Raw genomic sequence first — 22,367 nt, 5'->3', positions numbered from 1 at the left:
TTATCAGCACTTTTTTGGCTTTTCTTCTTCTCTTCCCAGTATCTCTTCATCCTCTCCCTGTGTTCCCTTTTACATTGTTCAGTCCATCCTGTACTTAGTCGGGTGGGCTTTACAGAAATTTAGTGTTTGTGAATTAAGGTTCTGAATTTTATTCTATCTTGAATGGTTTCTTCATGAATGCCAATTTCATTTAGGTCTTCACTGATTTCGTTTAATTAATTATTGTGATTTTTCATTGAGAATGCTAAGTTTAACATTTTCTTTTTGAGCCTGTTAATATCGCATAACCTTCAATTGATTATTATTATTATTATTATTATTATTATTATTATTATTATTATTATTATTATTATTATTATTATTATTATTATTTACAATAGCTGCTAACTGCGTGTGTGTGTAGTATTTTCATCAGATCATTTTAGTAATATTTGACCGATTTCATGTGAGAGCCTCCATGGCTCAGACGGCAGCGCGTCGGCCTCTCACCGCTGGATACCGTGGTTCAAATCCCGGTCCCTCCATGTGAGGTTTGTGCTGAACAAAGCGGAGGCGGGACAGGTTTTTCTCCGGGTACTCCGGTTTTCCCTGTCATCTTTCATTCCAGCAACACTCTGCATTCTCACTTCATAGCATATATCAGTCATTCATTAATCACTTTGGGAGTGGCGACCCCATCGTGCTACTAGCCTATATATGATTCATTCATTACATCCCTGACCCGGTCAAAGACTGGAAAACAGGTTGTAGGATTTCATTTTCATTCATGATGTGACGTGGGCATTCCGAGAGTTTGATCAAACGAAACACTTACAAACTTCATAAATTTCTGACATCCTCTCGTTTTCTTTAAGCTGATCACTGATTACAACATCTGGAAGACTCTAGACTTACTTCGTTTAAGACGACTTATCTGAAGCCTGTGCTCATTCATGACCATATTGTATCTTCACTTATAAGAAACATGTGGACAGATGAATGAGTCAAGGAGATAATAACAGATGTGTTTCAGAGAATGTGTCGACGCACTTCCTTTTATTTACAACAAACCAAGATGAGGAAGCAGGAATCAACACATAATGTATCAAATGATGTAATTTATGTTGTCAGTACATCGCACGTCAGTATGCTATTTTTACATACATATATATTATAGTGGTCCGTTTATGGAAATGGGTTACGTAGATAAATCCTGAGAGTTTATCAAAATTATTCAGCTCATGAATCAATGACCAACCCGGTCGAAGAATATCAAGAATGTCAACAAGTCACAGCTACCTATCACCTCAGTTTTATCATTCTCGTGCTATCAATTTATCTCACCTACGAGCATTTTTGATTTATGCAAATTCATTAGAATCAAGGACATTTAAAATAAGATAGGCTCACATGCGGCGCTATAGTACCGTCTTCAAACTCAATGGCGATCAGTGAATTCTCTGACTGGAGACGCTTCACTGTTCATCTCTAGCCTTTCTAGAGCCCCCGTGGCTCAAACGGCAGCTCCATGTGAGATTTAAGCTGGACAAAACGGAGGCAGGACAGATTTTTCTCCGGGTACTATGGTTTTTCCTGTCATCTCCCATATCGTTTCATTTCACCTGTCAGTCATTAATCATTGACATACTTTGTCAGTCGGCAAAAATCCTATCCTCGCCACAATATGGGGCTTCATTCATTCAATTCATGACCCGGTTGAATGCCTGGAAACAGGCTGTGGATTTTCATTTTCAAACTCAAAGAAGAATTAACAGTAAAATAACACAAAAAATGAAAGTAACCTTTTAAAATCACAACTATCTTCATCAGCATCATATTCTAAAGGCTAAGCCTTGTCGCCGCAGCCATCCTGAGCCAGGCTTTTCAACTCAGCGTAGGTCTTGCACTTCATCCTCAGAAGCAGGTTCTTGAAGTAAGACACTCTGGGTCGTCCTCTTCCTCTTTTTCCAGCAATTCTTCCTTCATTGATGTTACAATGGAACTCCTCATGCAGCAGAATATGACCAATGCATTTTATTTTCCGTTTTTCAATTTCAGTTCAGATTCCGTTCTTCTCCTATCTCTCCAAGGACTTCGGTATTGCTCTTCATTTCAGTCCAACTTATCCTCTACATTTTCCTCCATATCCACTTTTCAATTAGCTCTATTTTTTTTTTGCATTCCTAATGTCCAGCTTTCGCAACCATTCAGAACCAAGCTCCATACAAAAGGTTTTTGCAAAGGCCTTCCGAGTTGGAATATCTAGCCTATATGTTTGTTGGCCAGCAGATGATTTTTATCTTGGAAGGCTCTCTTTGCCACTGCTATCCTTGTCGTGACTTCTGACATACTCCGATTATCACTAGTGATCTGGGTTCCTAGGTAGCAAAACTGTTTCACTTGTTCAATTTTATCAGGGCCAATTTTCAAGAGTGTTATAGTTGTTTTCTTGCATGTACATATTGTCTTGATTTTTGTTTTACTTGTATTAATTTTGACGTTCCATTTGCCTAAAGTTCCTGCTAATATATTGTACATTCTCTGCATATTTTGGATGTTTCTGCTAGTATGGCAACATCATCACCATTGATTTTGATCCCAGTTATTTTCTCCTTCATGAATGAGATGGCTTCTTCGATGAAAATATTGAAGAGATAAGGAGAGAGTGGACATGCTTGCCTAACTCCTCTTCTTATTTTGGCATTTTTCTTTGCCCCATTGATTGCTAAATCAGTGTTCTGCATTCTGTATTAATTTAGTACGAGGCGTCAATCATTCCAGTCAATTCCTGCTTTTTTCATGGTAACGAAAACATGTTCCCAGTCGACTCTCTCAAAAGCTTTCTCTAATAGTAAGTCGATGATGGTGACGTATACTTTTCTATTCTATTCAAGACTTCTCTCCAGAATTAAACGTAATGCAGAATTGCTTCCCTAGTACCCCTCCCTGATTAAATCCAAGCTGGTCATTATCGATATAGTGTTCTAACTTCCCTTTAATTCTATTCTTGATGATATTGAGCAGTATTTTTGAAGTATGAGACAGGAAAGTGATAGTTCGATAATCTAAACAGTCCATGGCATTCCTCTTGTTTAGTATTGCAACAGTTCTGGTTTCACTAAAGTCAGGAGGGACTATGCCATTCGCATAGCAAACTGACACCAGCTGAAAAAGGCAACGTTTCATATCGTCACCGAAGTATTTCAAACATTTCTGCCGGAATGTTATCTGGACCGGGTGCTTTCTTTTCCTAAAGACTGTGACTAAGTTTTTTTAAATGCTATTTGTTCGGGGCGTCGACCTATAAAGTTCTTTTGCCCCTACTTGCCACATGTGATATCAACCTGCGTGTAATTGGTATGAAGGAAGCGTAGAGTGTTGAATGTGAGGAAGGGAACGTTAAGGACGACACAAACACCCAGTCCTCAGGCCGGGGATATTAATCATGTACAATTAAAATACCCTGACCAAGCCGGGAATCGAACCCGGGGCCGCCGGGTGACAGGCTGACGCGTTGCCCCCTACACCGCGGGGCCGGACCTGTGACTAAGTTAATTGAAATATGAACAAATCCTGGATTTTTCGATGCCACCATCCAGTCCTGCCACCTAACACAAGTTCAAATTTCCCGCAAAACTTAAACGCGTCCATCGGTTTACTAACAACGTAACAATTTTTAGCCACTTCCTCCTCATTCAAATGTTTTGTTTTGAGTGTGTATGCCACGCCGCTTCCTTCCAATTCCTAGCCCTTTCCTGTCCCATCGTCGCCATAAGACTTACCTGTGACGATGCGACATAAAGCCAATAGGAAAAAAAAATTACTTCCGCACAATGTGCATAAGTAGAGTAGGGTACATAATCTTAAATCCTAAGCACTTTCACAGAATTTCGCCAGAGACATTTCTCTGCGCTTACACGTTTGACAGAAATATGCCTTATGGCTTGGGGTCATCCGAAATATTGTGTAATGTTACGCGACAGTATGTGTGACGGAAGTGTAACCATAGCAACCGTGCAGGTAGTGATGTAAGGTATGGATGGATGGTCAGACAATGTTACCTAGCAACCGTGCTGGTCATGTCTTTCCCACAACCTCCCGATTTCGCGTCGGTTGCTCTACCAATTGAGCTGTGGTGGTGAAATCGGGAGGTTGTGGGTTCGGGTCCCACTGGTGTCTGGTTGGCCATTTTTGTTCTGTACTTAACATCTCTCCAAAACGTACTAAATGTACGTAACACGAACTAATAGGTTGAAAGTCGGTTTCGATTACAATGCGGTCGTGAAAATTCAATATTCACTACATTTTTTTTTTTGTTTAGCCTACTCATTGTTGTTCTTACGTAATGTTTAAATTAGTTCTTGGAGGTCGCAACTTCTCCAGTCCTAATTTACTTTCAAAATTTAATTCTCGCCATTGCTAAAATTACTATGCATACTCGTCCTACAGCGTACCAAGCGTAGCCTACGGCATATATACATTTAATATTAAACTCTTTACCATTTAATATATTGTTGCCTATATATATTGTGCAGGGATATACATTTGGCCTTCTACAATATACCTTATTACTTTTCAACAGTTTATCAGGAATACGTATTCACGTGCACAGGCTCTGACCAAAATCCCTTCCACAACCCTTTGCAGTCCACAAACCACGTTCACATAATCCCTCGCACCTCTCAGACAACAATCCTTTGAGCTCATTTACGGATTGTGTGCTTGGAACCCCGCAAAATAATAATAAGAAGAAGGAGAAGGAGGAGGAGGAGGAGGAGGAGGAGGAGAAAACCAGAAATTTTGTGATTCCGAAGACATTCAAGTTAAGATGGTTTCGAGAGTGTGAAAAAGATCTGCAAGAGATAGACATTGCGGAGGATGACATCAATGACTGGGATAGTTTCAGGGCTGAACCTAGACGACGGAGAGGGCCTTTGCCAGAAGAGCGAAAGGAAGTGCTGATTGGTGGGTTCCAGAGATATTGGCTGGTCGTCAAAGTCGGCAAACGAACAAGATCTACTAGACACTGGACATGAGATTGGTTGTTAACACTCACTCCATAGAGGCTGAATTTGAATATTAAAATAATAATAATAATAATAATAATAATAATAATAATAATAATAATAATAATCATCATCATCATCATCATCATAAGAAGAAGAAGAATAAGTTCAGCAAGGTCTTCCACCTGGACAATTGTTTTGTTCTAAGAACTGCATTTATTGCCCTAAAAGTTTTGATTGCAATATTACGCAATCATTTTAACGGACCCTAAACTACAAAGTCTTTTTTTAAATGATTTTAAAAACTGTCTAATTTATATAATCTACTCACAAAATTTCTGCTCGAGTGTCCTTGGTTTGAATCCCCTGACTGGTGGAGGTACTGATAAACCGAGCGAGTTGGCCGTGTGGTTTGGGTCGCGTAGCAGTGAGCTTGCATTCGGGAGACGATGGGTTCGAATCATACTGTCGGCAGTCCTGAAGATGGTTTTCCGTGATTTCCCATTTTCACCCGAAATAAATACCGGGGCTGTACCTTAATTAATGACATGGATGCTATCATCCCAGTCCTATCACTTCTCCAGCCTTGCGTCGCCGAAAACCTTCAATGTGATAGTCCGATGCTAAAGTGAACTACCAAATGGCAGCGATTTTTCTATAGAAGACGTACGGCCATTCGAAGATTGAACATATTAGCAAAAGAATGGAATAGGCCAAAAAACGCATGAAAAGGAAAGCCATAACAAGGAGTTCAGCAAGGGTGTGTGTTTTCTGAGAGGCAATGGAGGATATTGACACAGGCATTATTATTAATGCAGAATACCTTAACGATATTCGATACGTGGATTATACATTAGTTTTTGCAGGTAATGACCTCGCAGTCCTCTTGCTTGCATAAGAATTGTTTTGTTGAGAGGAAAACCATAGTTTTCAATGTCGATAACCTTTAAGTTTTCCAGTCGATCGAAAATTTTTATGACTGGTTACTAATAAACTGTTTCCTTTTCAGAAATGTACTAACTTAATGTTTTAAATAAATGTGTATCTTGTCCTCGACAGACTGAAAATCTTGAACTATTATCGTGTTTGTATATTTCTTGAGACCGCACATCGCAGTAAAGTGCATCTTTATCTTTCAGATGGCTGCCACTTCTGCTGGTCGCAAGAGATTCGCCCAGAGCGCAGTCGCCTTTCTCCAGAAGTACGGTTTCCAGGGTCTAGACTTCGATTGGGAGTATCCAACACAACGGGAAGGCAGACCAGAAGATAGGGTAAGTATTTTTTAGAGACCCATGTCGTTACGGAGCGAATCATACTGAATCTTTGAAGCACAAATCGGCCCGTCAGCGCCGTACATTCTACTTATAAGTGTCCCGCATGCACTAGTGATGAATGAGATATCTAATAACTCATTTTGACAGGGGCACTACTACCTGCATTCACTTAGCCTACACCAAAAATGAGTACCAGGTTAATTCCTGGGGGCAAAGACGGCCGGGCATAGAGCTAACCACTCCACCCCATCACGTGCCCAGGTTACGAATAGTGGAAGCTTTTACCTTCCACCCCTCCAAGGGCCTTCATGGCCTGTACGGAGATGACTTTGCAAACCAGTGAACAGGCAACCCATTCATCACTAGTGCATGTAGGGCACTTATAAGTAGAAAGCACGGGGCCGGAGGGCCACCTGGTATATTTGTCAAATTTGGTTTAGGCTTTCTTAAAACTTCCTTAACATAACGAGGAGTCCGGCAGGGGTGTGTGTCCTATCTCCCCTGTTATTAAGTGTCTATTCAGAGATAACTTTCCTGGAAGCTATGGAGGATCTTGATACAGGCATTATTATTAATGAATAATGCCTTAGCAATATTCGACATGTGGATGATAAACTAGTTTTGCTGATAGTCTGAAGGGCCCGCAGAAACTGAACAGAAATGTTGAGGCAAGTTAGAATTATGGACAACCGCTCAGTATAAAAATGACCAAATAAATATCATTGTTTCCAAGAATGAAGGCCGTCATATTCCAAATATGCTTACTTGGGGACATAATTTAACGAGATTGGGATCAGTCATCAGATATTTAGTGCCGAATAGGAAAGTTCAGGGACGCGTTTCTGAGGATATTGAAGTTATTTAGGTGTCACCATTTAATACTCCAATGTAAAATAAGACTATGAAAAGTTATGTCTTCCCAATACTCTAGTATGGAGTTGAGTTCCGAACCTTAACGCTAGCATCGAGTGAGAAACTGGAAGCCTTTGAAATGTGGTTGCGTCGTCGGGTACTCAGGATTTCTTGGACAGACCCCACATTAGCAATGACACCGTTCTGGAAAGAAGAAAGAGATTTTATTAACAGTAAAATCTCACAAACTGGAGTATTTAGGGCATATCATGAAAAATAAGAAATATATGGTTTACTACAATTGATTCTCCAGGGGAAGATGGAAGGAAATTGAGGGCTTCGAATAATAATAATAACAGTACCGGTAATAATAATAATAATAATAATAATAATAATAATAGTAATAATAATAATAATAATAATAATAATAATAACAATAATAATAATAATAATAATAATAACAGAGTAATAAATAAGTTACAGAATTGTGAACGACTCCAAGAACAAGAAGAAGAAGAAAAAGAAAAAAGCCTCAAACCTGTTGTGGAATGGACATAACGCAATGGTATAATCGTAACCGGGGTGAAAAGCCAGGTTGAAAGTTTCGCCAAGAGAAGTCCTCAATATTTAGTTCATAATGCGGGCAATAATGAAAACAAAATTGAAAACACATTTTTTGTTGTCTTAAGTCTGCAGGCAGTACTTAAACATTTTAAACACAACACAACATAAGAAGGCTTTATACCAGTTGATTTGGCACTTTATACAAGGTAAAATGAGATTACGAAAATTGAAATAGAATGAAATGAAATGGCGTATGGCTTTTAGTGCCGGGAGTGTCCGAGGACAAGTTTGGCTCGCCAGGTGCAGGTCTTTCGATTTGTTGGTTACATCCTCATTCCGGGAAGGTTTTCAATTCCAGATAGATGTCCAGCCCAAAAACATAGCCATGTTAAAATTTAGAACGCCTTCTTGCCATTTTTCCACTTAGAGATCAGCGTCTCCAGTAAATTCTAGAGAATGCTGTTATGAGATTCATACGTTTTATACAACGCATGCTCTCTAATACGTTTCCACTGATATCAACACTCGGTATCGCACTCATATCCGCTAGAGGACAAGGACGCGTACAAAAACTAGTAATACATATAAATTTACCTACAGTAAGCTCATCAAATTTTCTTATCAATAATTATGTCTGTTAGATAAGGGTTAATACGGTAATTAAAATATCCTTCGGCAAGAATAGTGCAGTTGAAGGTGTATTTTAAATGAACCGTGAGTTAACGAGTGTTTCCACCTTTCAGGCCAACTTCGTGCTTCTCTTGAAGGAACTGTACTCCCAAATGAAGAGTAACAACTTGCTCCTGACGGTGGCTTTGGCCGGCTCTGAGAGCATCATCAACGCCGCATACAATGTTTCAGAAATTGCAAGGTAAGTATGATACGTACGCTGCACGGCATACTCTCTGTTTGTATTACATTCCCATTGACCTAACTCTACTGACGAGCCTGTTCAACCTGGTGGGAATGATACTCATTATCTAGTTAGAAGCCAAATGCTAGTCCAGATTTCATATTTTGGGGTAGTTAGCGTTGAGATTTTGAGAAATTACGTCTACCACCTCCAGCATCACCACCACTACTACTAAAAAACCTATGGCTTGTGGCTGATCTTCCTGGCAACATGAGATTTATCAAGTGAAAACCTCACCTCGTAGTTGAACCGTGGTCATCAGGGTGCAAAGATAGCGGTTAAGCCAACTTACGAATCACACCTCCCAAGAGGGAAGATATTAACAGTACATATTCATCGCATTTCCTGGACCAGAATTTCAGGCGTTGTGATAGATAACATTCTTTCTTTCTTTCTTAAACCGTTTACCCTCCAGGGTTGACTTTTACCTCGGACTCAGCGAGGGATCCGACCTCTACCGCAGTGTCCTGGAGCGCGAGACTTTAGGTCGGGGATACAACTGAGCAGGAGGACCAGTGCCTCGCCCAGGCTGCCTCACCTGCTGTGCTGAACAGAGGCCCTGTGGGGGATAGGAATATTGGAAGGAGTAGAAAAGGAAGAGAGAAGGCAGGGGCCGTGGCCTTAAGTATCATCCCAGCACTTGCCTGGAGGAGAAGTGGGAAACCACGGAAAAACACTTCTAGGATGGCAGAGAGGGTGGAGGAATCAAACCCCTCTCTGCTCAGTTGACTTCCCGAGGCTGAGTGGACCCCCTTCCAGCCCTCGTACCACTTTTCAAATTTCGTGGCAGTGCCGGGAATCGAACTCGGGCCTCTGGGAGTGGTAGCTAATCATGCTAACCACTACACCACAGAGGCGGACATAGATGAAATTAATGGATTAAATATAAGTCCGCACATTCCACCCCCACCCTATCTCTTTTACCAGATCATTCAGATCACGAAATAAATTAATGTAGAGGAAGTCTACGGAAAATGACGGTTCTCTTTCAAAGGTGAAATAAGTACTTAAGCAACTTCACTTCACAATTATAAAATAGTATTTAAACTGTAAAAATATAATATTGCAAAACTAAAGGACAGAAAATTAACAAACCACTGCCGGCAGCTCTGAAAATGGCAGGGCATGGTCGGCCACTATCAATCACTTGTTTCCTTTTTTCTCTCTACGAAAGTGATGAAAAACTAAGTGTTTAATAATTGTTCTACTATGCTTTCACTACCCATATTAAAGCAATTAAACCTCAGACTTGACTGCGTAAGCAATAATACACTCGCGCGGAATTCGAAAACAACAATCAACACAAAGCGTTGGAAAGTTAAACAACGCCTTGGTCAGGTTTAGCAAGCACTTGACAAGGGGGATGAGAGCGTATACGTGCATGCGCGATTCCAGATAGCGAAGCTGCCCAGTCGTTGAAAACAGAACCCAACCCCTTGGCGGTCTGCAGACTGGTAGGCGGTTCTGGACGGTGCTGAGAGCAACTGCAGTATACGGTGCGGAACAATGAATGATAACGAAAGAAAACCACACTATAACGTACGTAACATTACATTCAAACAAATGAAATAAAATTATTTATTATTTACCTTTCGATTTTATTTGGGCGTTGACACACAACTTGCACACCCTGAGAAAACGCTACTGGTACAAATAAGTTACTGCTAAGGATTGATGACATTTCTGTAACAATAACATGCGTTTAATTTGCTGTACGAATCCTTCTCAAAGAGCTCCGATTTTATATAAACATCTTCGTCATTCTTGCAGCAACGTGGACTTCATGAATGTGATGACCTTTGACTACCTCACTGCGTCCTCCAGCGTTACTACCGGACAAGCAGCTCCTCTGGAATCCGCCCCTGGACTTGACGTGGTGAGTACAAGCGACCTAAGTAATACGACTGAGAAGTCGTCACACTAACACAGAGTTTGAAAGTACAACAAATATTAACAACCTATTTTCTCAAGACGCAATTTTGTTATTCAGTATGTTTCTTTTGTATTTCCCACATCTATTGTGATATTTCGTAAGGACATGATTATAATACTATAGTTTCAAAAAAAGTATTGTGATCATCATCACCGTCATCATCAGCCACTTATCAGTCCACTGCTGGATGAAGGTCTGTACCAACCCTTTACATAGCTCGCGATCAGTAACAATTTTAGTATCTTCGAATGATCTGATATTTCATAAAAATACGAATATAGCCCTAGGAAGTCTAATGCATTTTGTCACAGGTAGGTCCAAGAAACTGCTCGTCGAACCCACTAAATAAAATGTATGTTTTGCTCTTGAAAAATCACTCATGTATTGGTAACTGCGAAATGCAATTAGGCCTACATATTGATGTTTTAAAAAATAACTGAATTTTACCCCATTCCTCCGAAAAAAATATACATTTTCACATCAACTGCGCTGGTATACTAGTTGAAGTGTTTAGAGCTGCTACACTTGCGTATACAGTCCTTTTCACTCTATGCTTCGTGCAAACATGCTTTTAGCAAGTAGCACGTATTTTGTTTGGGCTTTGAAAGAGATGTGTTTTTGAATTTCTTGCATTTCACTTCACCCGTACATTCACGCAGCGGACGGTTCCTGCATCTGGATTTTAACGCACTTCATACTTTAGTTTTCACAACAACACAGTTTCCATTGTAAGTATGGGATTTTCTTTCAAAACAACCAGTCTTCCTGATCTTTGAATTACTTGATTCTTAACAAGCCTCTCGCCAAAAAGAAAGTAAAAAACAGCGTCCTTTTATTCCTCATATGCTGAAAATAAGTAGGATGACCAGGATAATATCCTACATGTTGGCATAAATATCTTATGGCTAGTGGTCTTCCGAAAATTTGTGTAACATGACGCGATAAAATGTGTGACGGAGGTGTAACCATAGCAACCGTGCATGTATGGGTGGATGGTCAGACAGCGTTATCTAGCAACCGTGCAGGTAACGATACAAGGTATGGCTGGGTAGTCAGACAGCGTTACCTAGCAACCGTGCAGGTAACGATACAAGGTATGGCTGGATGGTCAGACAGCGTTACCTAGCAACCGTACAGGTAACGATACAAGGTATGGCTGGATGGTCAGACAGTGTTACCTAGCAACCGTGCAGGTAACGATACAAGGTATGGCTGGATGGTCAGACAGCGTTACCTAGCAACCGTGCAGGTAACGATACAAGGTATGGCTGGATAGACAGCGTTACCTAGCAACCGTGCAGGCAGTGATATAAGGTATGGCTGGATGGTCAGACAGCGTTACCCAGCAACCGTGCAGGTAACGATACAAGGTACGGCTGGATGGTCAGACAGCGTTACCTAGCAACCGTGCACGTAATGATGCAAGGTATGGCTGGATGGTCAGACAGCGTTACCTAGCAACCGTGCAGGTAACGATACAAGGTATGGCAGGGTAGTCAGACAGCGTCACGTAGCAACCGTGCAGGTAACGATACAAGATATGGCTGGATAGACAGCGTTACCTAGCAACCGTGCAGGCAGTGATATAAGGTATGGCTGGATGGTCAGACAGCGTTACCCAGCAACCGTGCAGGTAACGATACAAGGTACGGCTGGATGGTCAGACAGCGTTACCTAGCAACCGTGCAGGTAATGATGCAAGGTATGGCTGGATGGTCAGACAGCGTTACCTAGCAACGGTGCAGGCTATGTCTTATGGCTGGTTGCCACCTGAAATTAGCAGCCGTTGGTGGATGACCATGACCGGGAGACATTTGATTTTCGCAAAGGGAAAAGTGTTTTCTTTTACGTCGGGTGAATGCACTATGAGTTGTTGTATCTAGCAACGTAAGGAACAAGGCCAAGGGTGAGGTCCACGAGACCTCGAGGGTGGCAGCTAAGAATGCCGACCACTATTCAATGAATCGTTCTGTGCATATCACACACGTTCATTACTGTTATACTCCCAGAAAATCTGTCACATGCATGTCTAAGGAGCGGAAGTATTCAACAGATTTTTGTCGCATTCCTCCAAATTTCTATAAATTTGTTGAAATAATGCTAGTGTTTTCTTATTAGAAACAGCCTGACAAACATTACATAGTCAGGCCTGATAAATGTAAAATATCAGATCAATGGTTTCGAGGAGCCTCTCTGTTGAACCTCCTAGGGATGATACCAAGTTTCCAAAATACGTTTTGATATATTTCTTAATAAAACCAACATAATACCCACCTTCTAAAATATGTATTGATGTATTTCTTAGTAATACGAATATAATACCAAATACACAAAATAAATGTTAATATTTTTAACAATATACGAATATAATACCAATTGCACGAAATAAACAAGGCTAAAAAGAAACTTTTCCCTTTGCGAAGAGTTAATGATCATGAATATGACTTTCAATGAATGAAACTCAATATTGCATCAAGGAGAATTACAGGTCTGTGTCAAACTAACTTAACTTATAGCCGCAGCATCTTTGGTGGCCAAGGCCTACGGTAATGACTAATGTGACGCCGCTGACGGTACACTTTCTATTCCAACACATTCTATTTATAACAATCCACAGCCGCAGCATCTTTGGCGCCCAAGGCCTACGGTAACGACTAATGTGACGTCGCTGACGGTACACTTTCTATTCCAACACATTCTATTTATAACAATCCACAGCCGCAGCATCTTTGGCGACCAAGGCCTGCGGTAACATCTAAGACACGTTACTTCCATCACATTTTGTAGCGTTACGTTACACTAATTTTCGGATGGCCCCAAGCCATAGCACATATTCATGTCAATATTGATAGATTTCTTAACCATGCGGACATAATAAATAATTTATAAAATGAGTAATTCATTTTTTTGTGTTAACCTATAATCTATCTTTTCCTTCAAAACACTAACTTTTAAAGTCTTAAATAGTCTACTACTGCACTTTGTATATCAAAATCGTAATGTTAAGTTTGTTATTTCTGAATACCACCCTCACCATATATGATGTGTTTCCAGGTCGATACCATCAAGCAATATCTGGAGCGAGGAGCCCCTAAGGAGAAGCTGGTAGTAGGAATTCCTTTCTACGCTCGTACCTTTACCCTGTCTACGGAAAACAATGGCGAGGGAGCTCCAGCTCAAGGACCAGGCAGAGCGGGACCAATCAGCCAGGAGGCGGGCTATCTCACCTACTACGAGGTAACTATACTATTATTAAAGAGGAAAAAACGAGTTACCCACTTGCAAAATCTGTTATATCCATGAAAACAGGCCAGGCTGAGGCTAGAGCGCTGGCTTTCCGAACCCAAGATGGCAGGTTCGATCCTGGCTCAGGCTGGTGGTATTTGAAGGTACTCGTCAGGCTCGTTGGCCAGGACGTAGCTAGGGAGCGTAAGGTGTTGTGAGATGTGTGAATTATGGTTTACAAGGCGTAGGATATAAAGCGATGGATCTGTCAGCCATGAAATCCTTGTGTTATATAATATTTACTCACAGAGTACAGTAACCTTTACGGTAAACCCTCAAGGTAGTTCCCTAGATTGTCCACACCATGTTGCCAACGATGCGGGAGACATCGGATACCACCACCATGCGTGCATTTTGCAATCTAATATTTCATTAATGTTATTGTTTTCTTACGACCCACTATCTACTTTAGACGGTTTTTGGAGACGCTGAGATGCCGGAATTTAGCCCGCAGGAGTTTTACGTGCCAGTAAATCTACCGACGCGAGGCTGCCAAGTTGGGGTCAGAAGGAAAGCGCCTCAACCGTCTGAGCCACTCAGCCCGTCAATCTAATGTTTCAAAGCGTTGGCAAAGTTGTCTCGTGTTCCAAACCGTCTCCCAAGCATCAGTTCTTGCACTTGGAAGATGAGGTCAAAAATCTCACGGAGACAGGTCCGGTGAGTATGGCGGGTGTTCCAATACTTGCCATGTCACGTCCATTCTGCACGGAGTCTGACTCACTACTGCAGTCCCATCGCCCTCTGCGTGGTACCTGTCTAACGCACCACCATCTCGTGCTGTGTCCATGAACTATTAGTGTCATGTTTTTCAGATCATTGTATGGTAGCGCCGTTCAATTGTGAGGAAAATACTTATGCCCCAGTCCTCGTAGTTTTTACAGAAGATTGCTATTAATTTACTTGTTTATGGATGGCCAGCTGAAAAAAACTATAAAAACAGAAAAATGAACGCAGCTTTGAACAAAATAAACAGCATTCAATCGTACCTCCGGCATCTACACAATTATTACTAGTGGAAGAGGAAGAGGGGCTCCTGCGGTTATTATGTTCCGAAGTCGTCCTGCTTTCTGGACGGGTCACATCTCTTCTTTCTAGATGAGGAAGAAACAAGCCCTGGCATAGAATATTTCCGGCCAGAAATCGCAATGTCAGAGCCAATCTTGTGATCTTATGGCCACCGGTATAGCTCCCCTCTATTACGTGTTTTACTTTGCAATCGTCGGTCCGACATCATCATCATCATCATCATCAGCCAATTCTATCATTACATCTTGTGGCCTCTTTAAGTCGTGAACTCATGTAAGTCTTTAGCAGAACTCTCCAGGTGTAACGGTCTTGAGCATTTCTCTGCCAAGTAGCACAAGCTATTCTCTTGATGTCTTTGTCCCATCTGTCTGGCGGTCTTCTTCTAGGCCTCTGATGATCACTTGGACTCCATTCTAACACTAGCTTCGTCCATCCGTCATCTTACCGTAGAGAAACATGTTCAGCCCATTGCCTTTTTAAGGTGCCTATTCTCTCAAGAATGTCATTAACTTTGGTGACTGATCTGATATCATCTGCTCTCTCCTTATCTTTCCTTGTAAAACCCAGTATTGACTTTTCCATGCCTCTCTGCGCTGTCCTACGTTTCCCTTTCGTAAATTCGTTCAATGTCCAGGTCTCACAGCCATAAGTCAGCACAGGTAGAATGCACTGATCATAAACTATTTTCTTCAGATTTACTGGCATATTTGATCAGAAGACCGTTGAGTTTCTTCCATACGCCTGCCATTCTAGCTTATGCGTCGAAAAAGAATTTCAAAGTCTCTCGGAGTCATATGGGTGGAGGTCTTAAAGAATGTATCACTTACTGTCATTACCTCTTGCACTAAACTTGTACACGACAGATATTCATTAAGGCAACATTCGTGCTTCTTCGATTCCGCCTTTGCCTCAAATAAATATAGTAACAGCTGCTACTCAAATCAAATCAGACATATCGTGCTTCTACCAAGGTGTGAATAAGAAGAGGCATTTTGCTAGATGCACGTGTGAGCTTGCGTGTTGCATATGTAGAGGCACAGGTAGACGTAAGACAAATAGACGCAAGACGTACGGGTTTAATTGTGTGTTGCACACGTAGAGGCACAGGTATATACATGACAACAAGACGCAATACATACGGGTTTAATTGTGTGTTGCATACGTAGAGACACAGGTATATACATGACAACTAGGCGCAAGGGATACGGGTTTAATTGTGTGTTGCATACGTAGAGGCACAGGTAGATGCATAGCAACTAGACGCAAAACATGAGTTTTATTTGTGTGTTACATACGTAGAGACACAGTTAGACGAATAAAAGCTAAACGCAAGACATACGGGTTTAATTGTGTGTTGCATACGTAGAGGCGCATGTAGATGCATGGCAACTAGACGCAAGACATACGGGTTTAATTGTGTGTTGCATACGTAGAGGCACAGGTATATACATGACAACTAGGCGCAAGGGATACGGGTTTAATTGTGTGTTGCATACGTAGAGGCACAGGTAGATGCATAGCAACTAGACGCAAAAGATGAGTTTTATTTGTGTGTTACATACGTAGAGACACAGTTAGACGAATAAAAGCTAAACGCAAGACATACGGGTTTAATTGTGTGTTGCATACGTAGAGGCACAGGTAGATGCATAGCAACTAGACGCAAGACATACGGGTTTAATTGTGTGTTGCACACGTAGAGGCACAGGTATATACATGACAACTAGGCGCAAGGCATACGGTTAAATTGTGTGTTACATACATAGAGGCACAGGTATATGCATGACAACTAGGCGCAAGGCATACGGTTAAATTGTGTGTTACATAGGGCCTACATAGAGGCACAGGTATACGCATGACAACTAGACGCAAGGCATACGGGTTTAATTGCGTGTTGCATGCGTAGAGGCATAGGTATATGCATGACAACTAGGCGCAAGGGATACGGGTTTAATTGCGTGTTGCATGCGTAGAGGCACAGGAAGAAGCATGACAACTAGGTGCTTGGCGCATGGGTCTAAATGCACAACTTCTGCGCACGTAATACGCAAGCTTATGCGCCTATCTGAGGGTTGCCCCTTGCTTCATCGAGGCACCTACCCCTTTCTATTCACACCTTTAGAAATGTTATCCCTGGCTACAATCATTGGGAAATCTTAACATATGGCGCCAGTTCGACACCATGCCTGTTTGTATTAACGGAGGTATCCAGTCACGGGGTGGTGCCGCGAACTACCGCACCAAGCCTGACCTTATTCTGCACCGAAGATGTGAAGGACATTGTCTTGATGAAGTTTTGTCGCAATTACTTCTTTCCTCTGTCTCTATCACCACATTGATAAGACCACAACAGTTCCTTCTCGGTATACAATAACTGTTTATCAGAGATCTTTATAAAACTAATTTTGTAGCTCAGTGGATACTTTGCTGAATTCCTGCCGGATTGATAATGCTAGTGAAGAAAAGTTGCAGATCGATGATTAACTAATGTTATTTGTTACAGCTGTGTATGCAGCAGGAAGACGAGAATTGGACCATCGTGAAGACAGAGGCAGGAGACGTGTACTCTTACAATGGAAACCAATGGGCAAGCTACGATGATGTGGACGTTATCGCTAAGAAGGTAAGAGGTTCTTCTGATTTCTTATGTGCATCATCATTGTCATCATCACCATCATGATTGCAAATTTGGTAATGGCTCTTTACTGCTGCTTCCTTTCGATTCCTTTCACTTGTTTTAGCTACTTCCATGATGTTGAACTCTTGCTTGTGCACACCACAACATATACCTTGACCACTTCTGGACCGATGATAGATAAAATTGGGTTTATGTCGAAACGACACGGATAGGTCTTAAGGTGACGACGGAAGAGGAAAGGGTTAAGAGGGGTAAAGAAGCGGCCGTGGCCTTTGCGAATTTAGTATTGGTTCTTTACTATTACTCCCTTTCGATTACTTCCACTTGTTTTAGCTACTTCCATGGTGTTGAACTCTTGCTTGTGCACACCACAACATGTACCTTGACCATTTAACTTCCACTCCTGGATAAATGATGGATACTATTGGCTTTACGTCGCAAGGACACGGATAGGTCTTAAGGTGACGACGGAACAAGAATGGGCTAGGAGTGGTAAGGAAGCGGCCGTGGCCTTAATTGAGGTACAGCCCCAGCATTTGCCTGGTATGAAAATGGGGAAACCACGAAAAACCATTTTTCAGTCCTGCCAACATCTGGGTTTGAACTCACTACCTACTGAATGAGCTGATAGAGGAGACATTTAAATCACACGCTCGCGTCTCTTTAAAGGGCCACGGCAACATCCACTCCACCTTCGCTTTTCTCAAAACTGACCACTAGATTTCCAAATGCTCAAGACAAACCGGTATTAACCTGGATTGCTTCAAACTTTGTAAAACCATACCTCTGTATGTTGTTCATAGCTTTTAGTATCAATTTGTAAAATGGTTGAAAACTTTCAGAAATGCATTGAGTCGATACATGGAAGAATCAACTATTTTTAAGATGCGAACCTACTTATAAACATAAATATTTTAAAAGTATAAGTACCGGGCGAGTTGACCGTGCGGACAGGGGCACGCGGCTGTGAGCTTGCATCCGGGAGATAGTGGGTTCGAATCCCACTGTCGGCAGCCCTGAAGATGGTTTTCCGTGGTTTCCCATTTTCACACCAGGAAAATGCTGGGCTGTACCTTACTTAAGGCCACGGCCGCTTCCTTCCAACTCCTAGGCCTATCCTGCCCCATCGTCGCCATAAGACCTATCTGTGTCGGAGCGACGTAAAGCCACTAGCAAAAAAGTAATAGCTAACATAATATTAAAAGGCATTCATTTGATCTTCCAGAGCATAAACACCAAGAATAAAACAAGACAAAATAATAGGTGCTTCTGAAACGTAATTACGAAACTAATACCTCAATTCAAACCAAATTTTGATCCTTTCTTAACTTTGACTTTATTAACTATCTCGCAAAATGTCGTCGAAATAAGCCTAATATTTTACAAGACAGAAAGGTGTAAAGGATAGAAAATTCAGTAGAGTCCCCTCCTTAACATATGGAATCACCGGGCGAGTTGGCCGTGCGCGTATCTGTGTCGGTGCGACGTAAAGCCCCTAGCAAAAAAAAAAAAAAAAAAAAATGGAATCATGTTGAGTTTTAATACTCATAACTACACTCTTGTATGAGCGCATGGCATAATGGGTTCCTCGCACTTAATAATATATCAGAGTTAAGTTTAATTATTATCAAACCGAGCTCGATAGCTGCAGTCGCTTAAGTGCGGCCAGTATCCAGTAATCGGGAGATAGTGGGTTCGAGCCCCACTGTCGGCAGCCTTGAAGATGGTTTTCCGTGGTTTCCCATTTTCACACCAAGCAAATGCTGGGGCTGTACCTTAATTAAGGCCACGGCCGCTTCCTTCCAACTCCTAGGCGTTTCCTATTCCATCGTCGCCATAAGACCTATCTGTGTCGGTGCGACGTAAAGCAAATAGCAAAAAAAAAAAAAAAAAAAATATTATCAAAATATTATTCCCCTCCCCTGCAGACAAAACTTCCGTGGATACCCACAACAAACATTAAATGTACAGATTTTATGTAGCTGAGCAGTAAAACGTACCCTTTGTAACTGATTTTATTGATTCACTGTGTAGCCTGCCACACTGAAAATCTCTCCAAACTTAACTTGATACACATGAGAACAGAAAGCAGATCTATTTTCTGAAATGAGTTTTATCTCCTGTTTTCAGGTGAAATATATCCTGGACAACGATTTGGGTGGAGTGATGATTTGGCCTTTGGAGGCCGATGACAATTCTGCTGTATGCAAGACGGGAAAAGCACCTCTTCTGGACGCTGTGTACAAGAGTATTGGAAATTAACAATCCAGTTGATAATTTCTTCTTTACAGAGATTTTTCTTATTTTTTATATGTTTTCTTTTCTTTTCCGTTCTTCTTCCTTTTATTAAATATGTCTGAAAATATTATCTAAAGAAAGTCCTTATCCTTTTATAAATAAAGATCGTAGTAATAAAACATTACTTCTTTTTCTTCTTCTTTCCACACGGAATTCTTCCCACTATCGTTAATTGCTGGAGTTAAGGAAACCTGCCAATAACGAGGGCAGTCAAACATTTTTACGTATTTTATAGCTTGCAGCCCCACTGGTAGTAAGAGAAGCAGAACTTGGGGCAGCGACAGATGCAAAATGAGGAATGGCCACGGATTAGGTGCGCATTTTTGCAGAGTACAATGAATACACATCTGATAAAGAAAAGCGTATTGAAAGAAAGTATGGGAAAATCAAAATGCCGATGTACAGGCAAATACTTCACGAAAAATATTGGAGGTAGAGTAATAATAATATTGACACATATGACTGACATGACATGGGGTTTTATTGACACCAAAATAAAGTTCACAAAATGACCAGCAGATGGCGCTTCGTACGATACACAAGCAAAAATTAGTATAGCAATAGGTGTATAGCAAAGACGATGTTCTTTATAACACTTATCGGCCGTCATTCATCAACAATACCTGTCGTCGAGGGACAATGTTGTGAACAGCACTGTACAGCATATTCTTAGGTATGGTGAGAAATTGCAGTCGGATGTTGTCTTTTGGTATCCCTAATGCGGTCGGTCGATCGCGGTAGACTTGCGACTTCAGGTAACCCCACAACCAATAATCACACGGATTGACGTCGGGGGACAGAGAAGGCCAAACATGACATGCCGCGATTGCAGGCGCATCTGACTCTCTCTTTACTACTACTACTAAAATGTTTTCATTCCTCCCCTGAAGGGGGAGGCGGGCCCCTGAGACGGTAACGCCGTTTCTCAGGGCGGGAAATGTGTTACGGTGAAGGAGATGCTCGGAGAAGGTGAGGGTGTTGACAGCCGTGGCCTATACTAGGAACTGTCCCGGCATTCGCTTTAGTGCAGCAGAATGGAAAACCATGAATAACCATTCTCAGGACAGCCGACGGTTGGGGCCAGCCGTGAGGTCCAGCCTTGTCCCGTCTCCCGAATGCAGATGCGTAGAGTCAGGGTATGGCCGTGGCCACCCCTGCTCTTCTCGGCTGGCCAGTCAGAGTGCTGAGGTGTTGGACCATGGACCACCTGTGGCCACTTATATGCCGAAACTCACTCTGCATCTACCTACGACTCCTCTCTCATGACAGATCTTTTTATACCGTACACGGGTCTCACGCGGCATCACCGACGTGTTGCTGTCCAGCGCCAACTGTTGGCCTGTTTGTGCACTCGTTGGTGTCAATAAAACTCCACGCCATGTCAAGCATGTGTGGCCATTTGTACCTGACGTGTTGCTGTCCAGCGCCATCTGTTGATCATTTTGTGTTCTTTATTTCGGTGTTAATAAAATCTCATTTCACGCCAGTCATATGTGTCAATATTATTATCACTCTACCTCCAATATTTTCCCGTGAAGTACTGCCTCGTCAAATGTTAACGGACTTTTGGGTCACACTATATTTGAATATCTTGGTGAATGGACCCAGCCGAATGGGCTTGATAAAGAAACAAAGGAAGGACCAGAAAGACGGAGCTAACCTACGGATTAGTGCAGAATACATACAACAAGAGAACGATATCTTCCATGGCAAAGATTGCGCACTAAACCACGGTTGTCTAATCAGAGGGAATCTACAGTTGAGGAGTGTCTGTTCAAAATGCTGTTTCCAATTCCAAAAAATAAATTAATATTTCATCCACGTGCATTACATTAGTTGAATATTTTCCATTGCCATGAGCAATCCAGACCAGGAAGGTGTAGTTTCTATTAATTTCTTGTACCATATTCATCCTTGATTAATCTGATGTCCTTTTCACGGATACACTGTGTGTTAAAACATCTTTGGAGCTGAATGTCGTCTTCAGCTCCCGCTTGGAGCGCTGTGTCAGCATACAGCGAGCCATCTGGTGACGAATGAGCGTACCACTACAACTCCAACGTTAAAGCATTCTCAAAGTCAAGCCCTCATTATTGTAGAAGTCTTCCTTGTGAACAGTCGAGATTTTCTTCTGAAGATGTGGAGCAATGTTCTCTGCGAAACGCAATGAGTTTCACCTTGTTTTTTTGACACAGCATAAGCCCAAAAGCTTCAATGCTAACATAGGAATATGTAATTCCTAAAAATTTGTGCCAAACCCGATCATGGGCACCTTCTATGTCACATTTATTGTACGTTTCTTGCGCCTTTCCCAGAACTTTCTTAAGTTGGAGATAGCATCTTTTGAGCATACACTCCTCATTTCAAAATGTTTGATACTGAATAAGAAAGTGGAGAATGGGGGAGCTAGAAAAGAAGAAATTAATAATCTTGAGAAAGATCTTAGGACCCGATAAAAAGAAGAAATGACGGTAAATGGAGAAAGAGGAGAAATATAAATCTAAACAGATAGTCAGAGAGGATCACAAATACCATACGTAAAAGGAGGATGAACGAGAGTCGACTATCGAAGGAAATTTTAACTACATCTCCAAGATAA

The 22,367-nt window shown here is 41.6% G+C and overlaps 1 protein-coding gene across 1 annotated transcript in view; it reads left to right on the top strand.

Annotated features, from left to right (window-relative positions):
* LOC136881124 (probable chitinase 2) overlaps positions 1–19,892 on the top strand; it is a 33,290-nt gene extending 13,398 nt beyond the window's left edge. The window contains exons 4-9 of the mRNA XM_067153772.2: positions 6,125–6,256; positions 8,419–8,546; positions 10,359–10,464; positions 13,576–13,758; positions 17,336–17,455; positions 19,601–19,892. Coding sequence (XP_067009873.2) covers positions 6,125–6,256; positions 8,419–8,546; positions 10,359–10,464; positions 13,576–13,758; positions 17,336–17,455; positions 19,601–19,732 — 801 coding nt within the window. The 3' untranslated portion in view covers positions 19,733–19,892. The remainder of the gene's footprint in view (positions 1–6,124; positions 6,257–8,418; positions 8,547–10,358; positions 10,465–13,575; positions 13,759–17,335; positions 17,456–19,600) is intronic.
* Positions 19,893–22,367: the final 2,475 nt, after the last annotated feature.

This window comes from Anabrus simplex, chromosome 9, assembly GCF_040414725.1.
Source record: "Anabrus simplex isolate iqAnaSimp1 chromosome 9, ASM4041472v1, whole genome shotgun sequence".
In the NCBI taxonomy this organism is placed as follows: domain Eukaryota; kingdom Metazoa; phylum Arthropoda; class Insecta; order Orthoptera; family Tettigoniidae; genus Anabrus; species Anabrus simplex.
The sequence above is the reverse complement of the archived record's forward strand: the minus strand, read 5'-3'. Positions and strand labels throughout refer to the sequence as shown.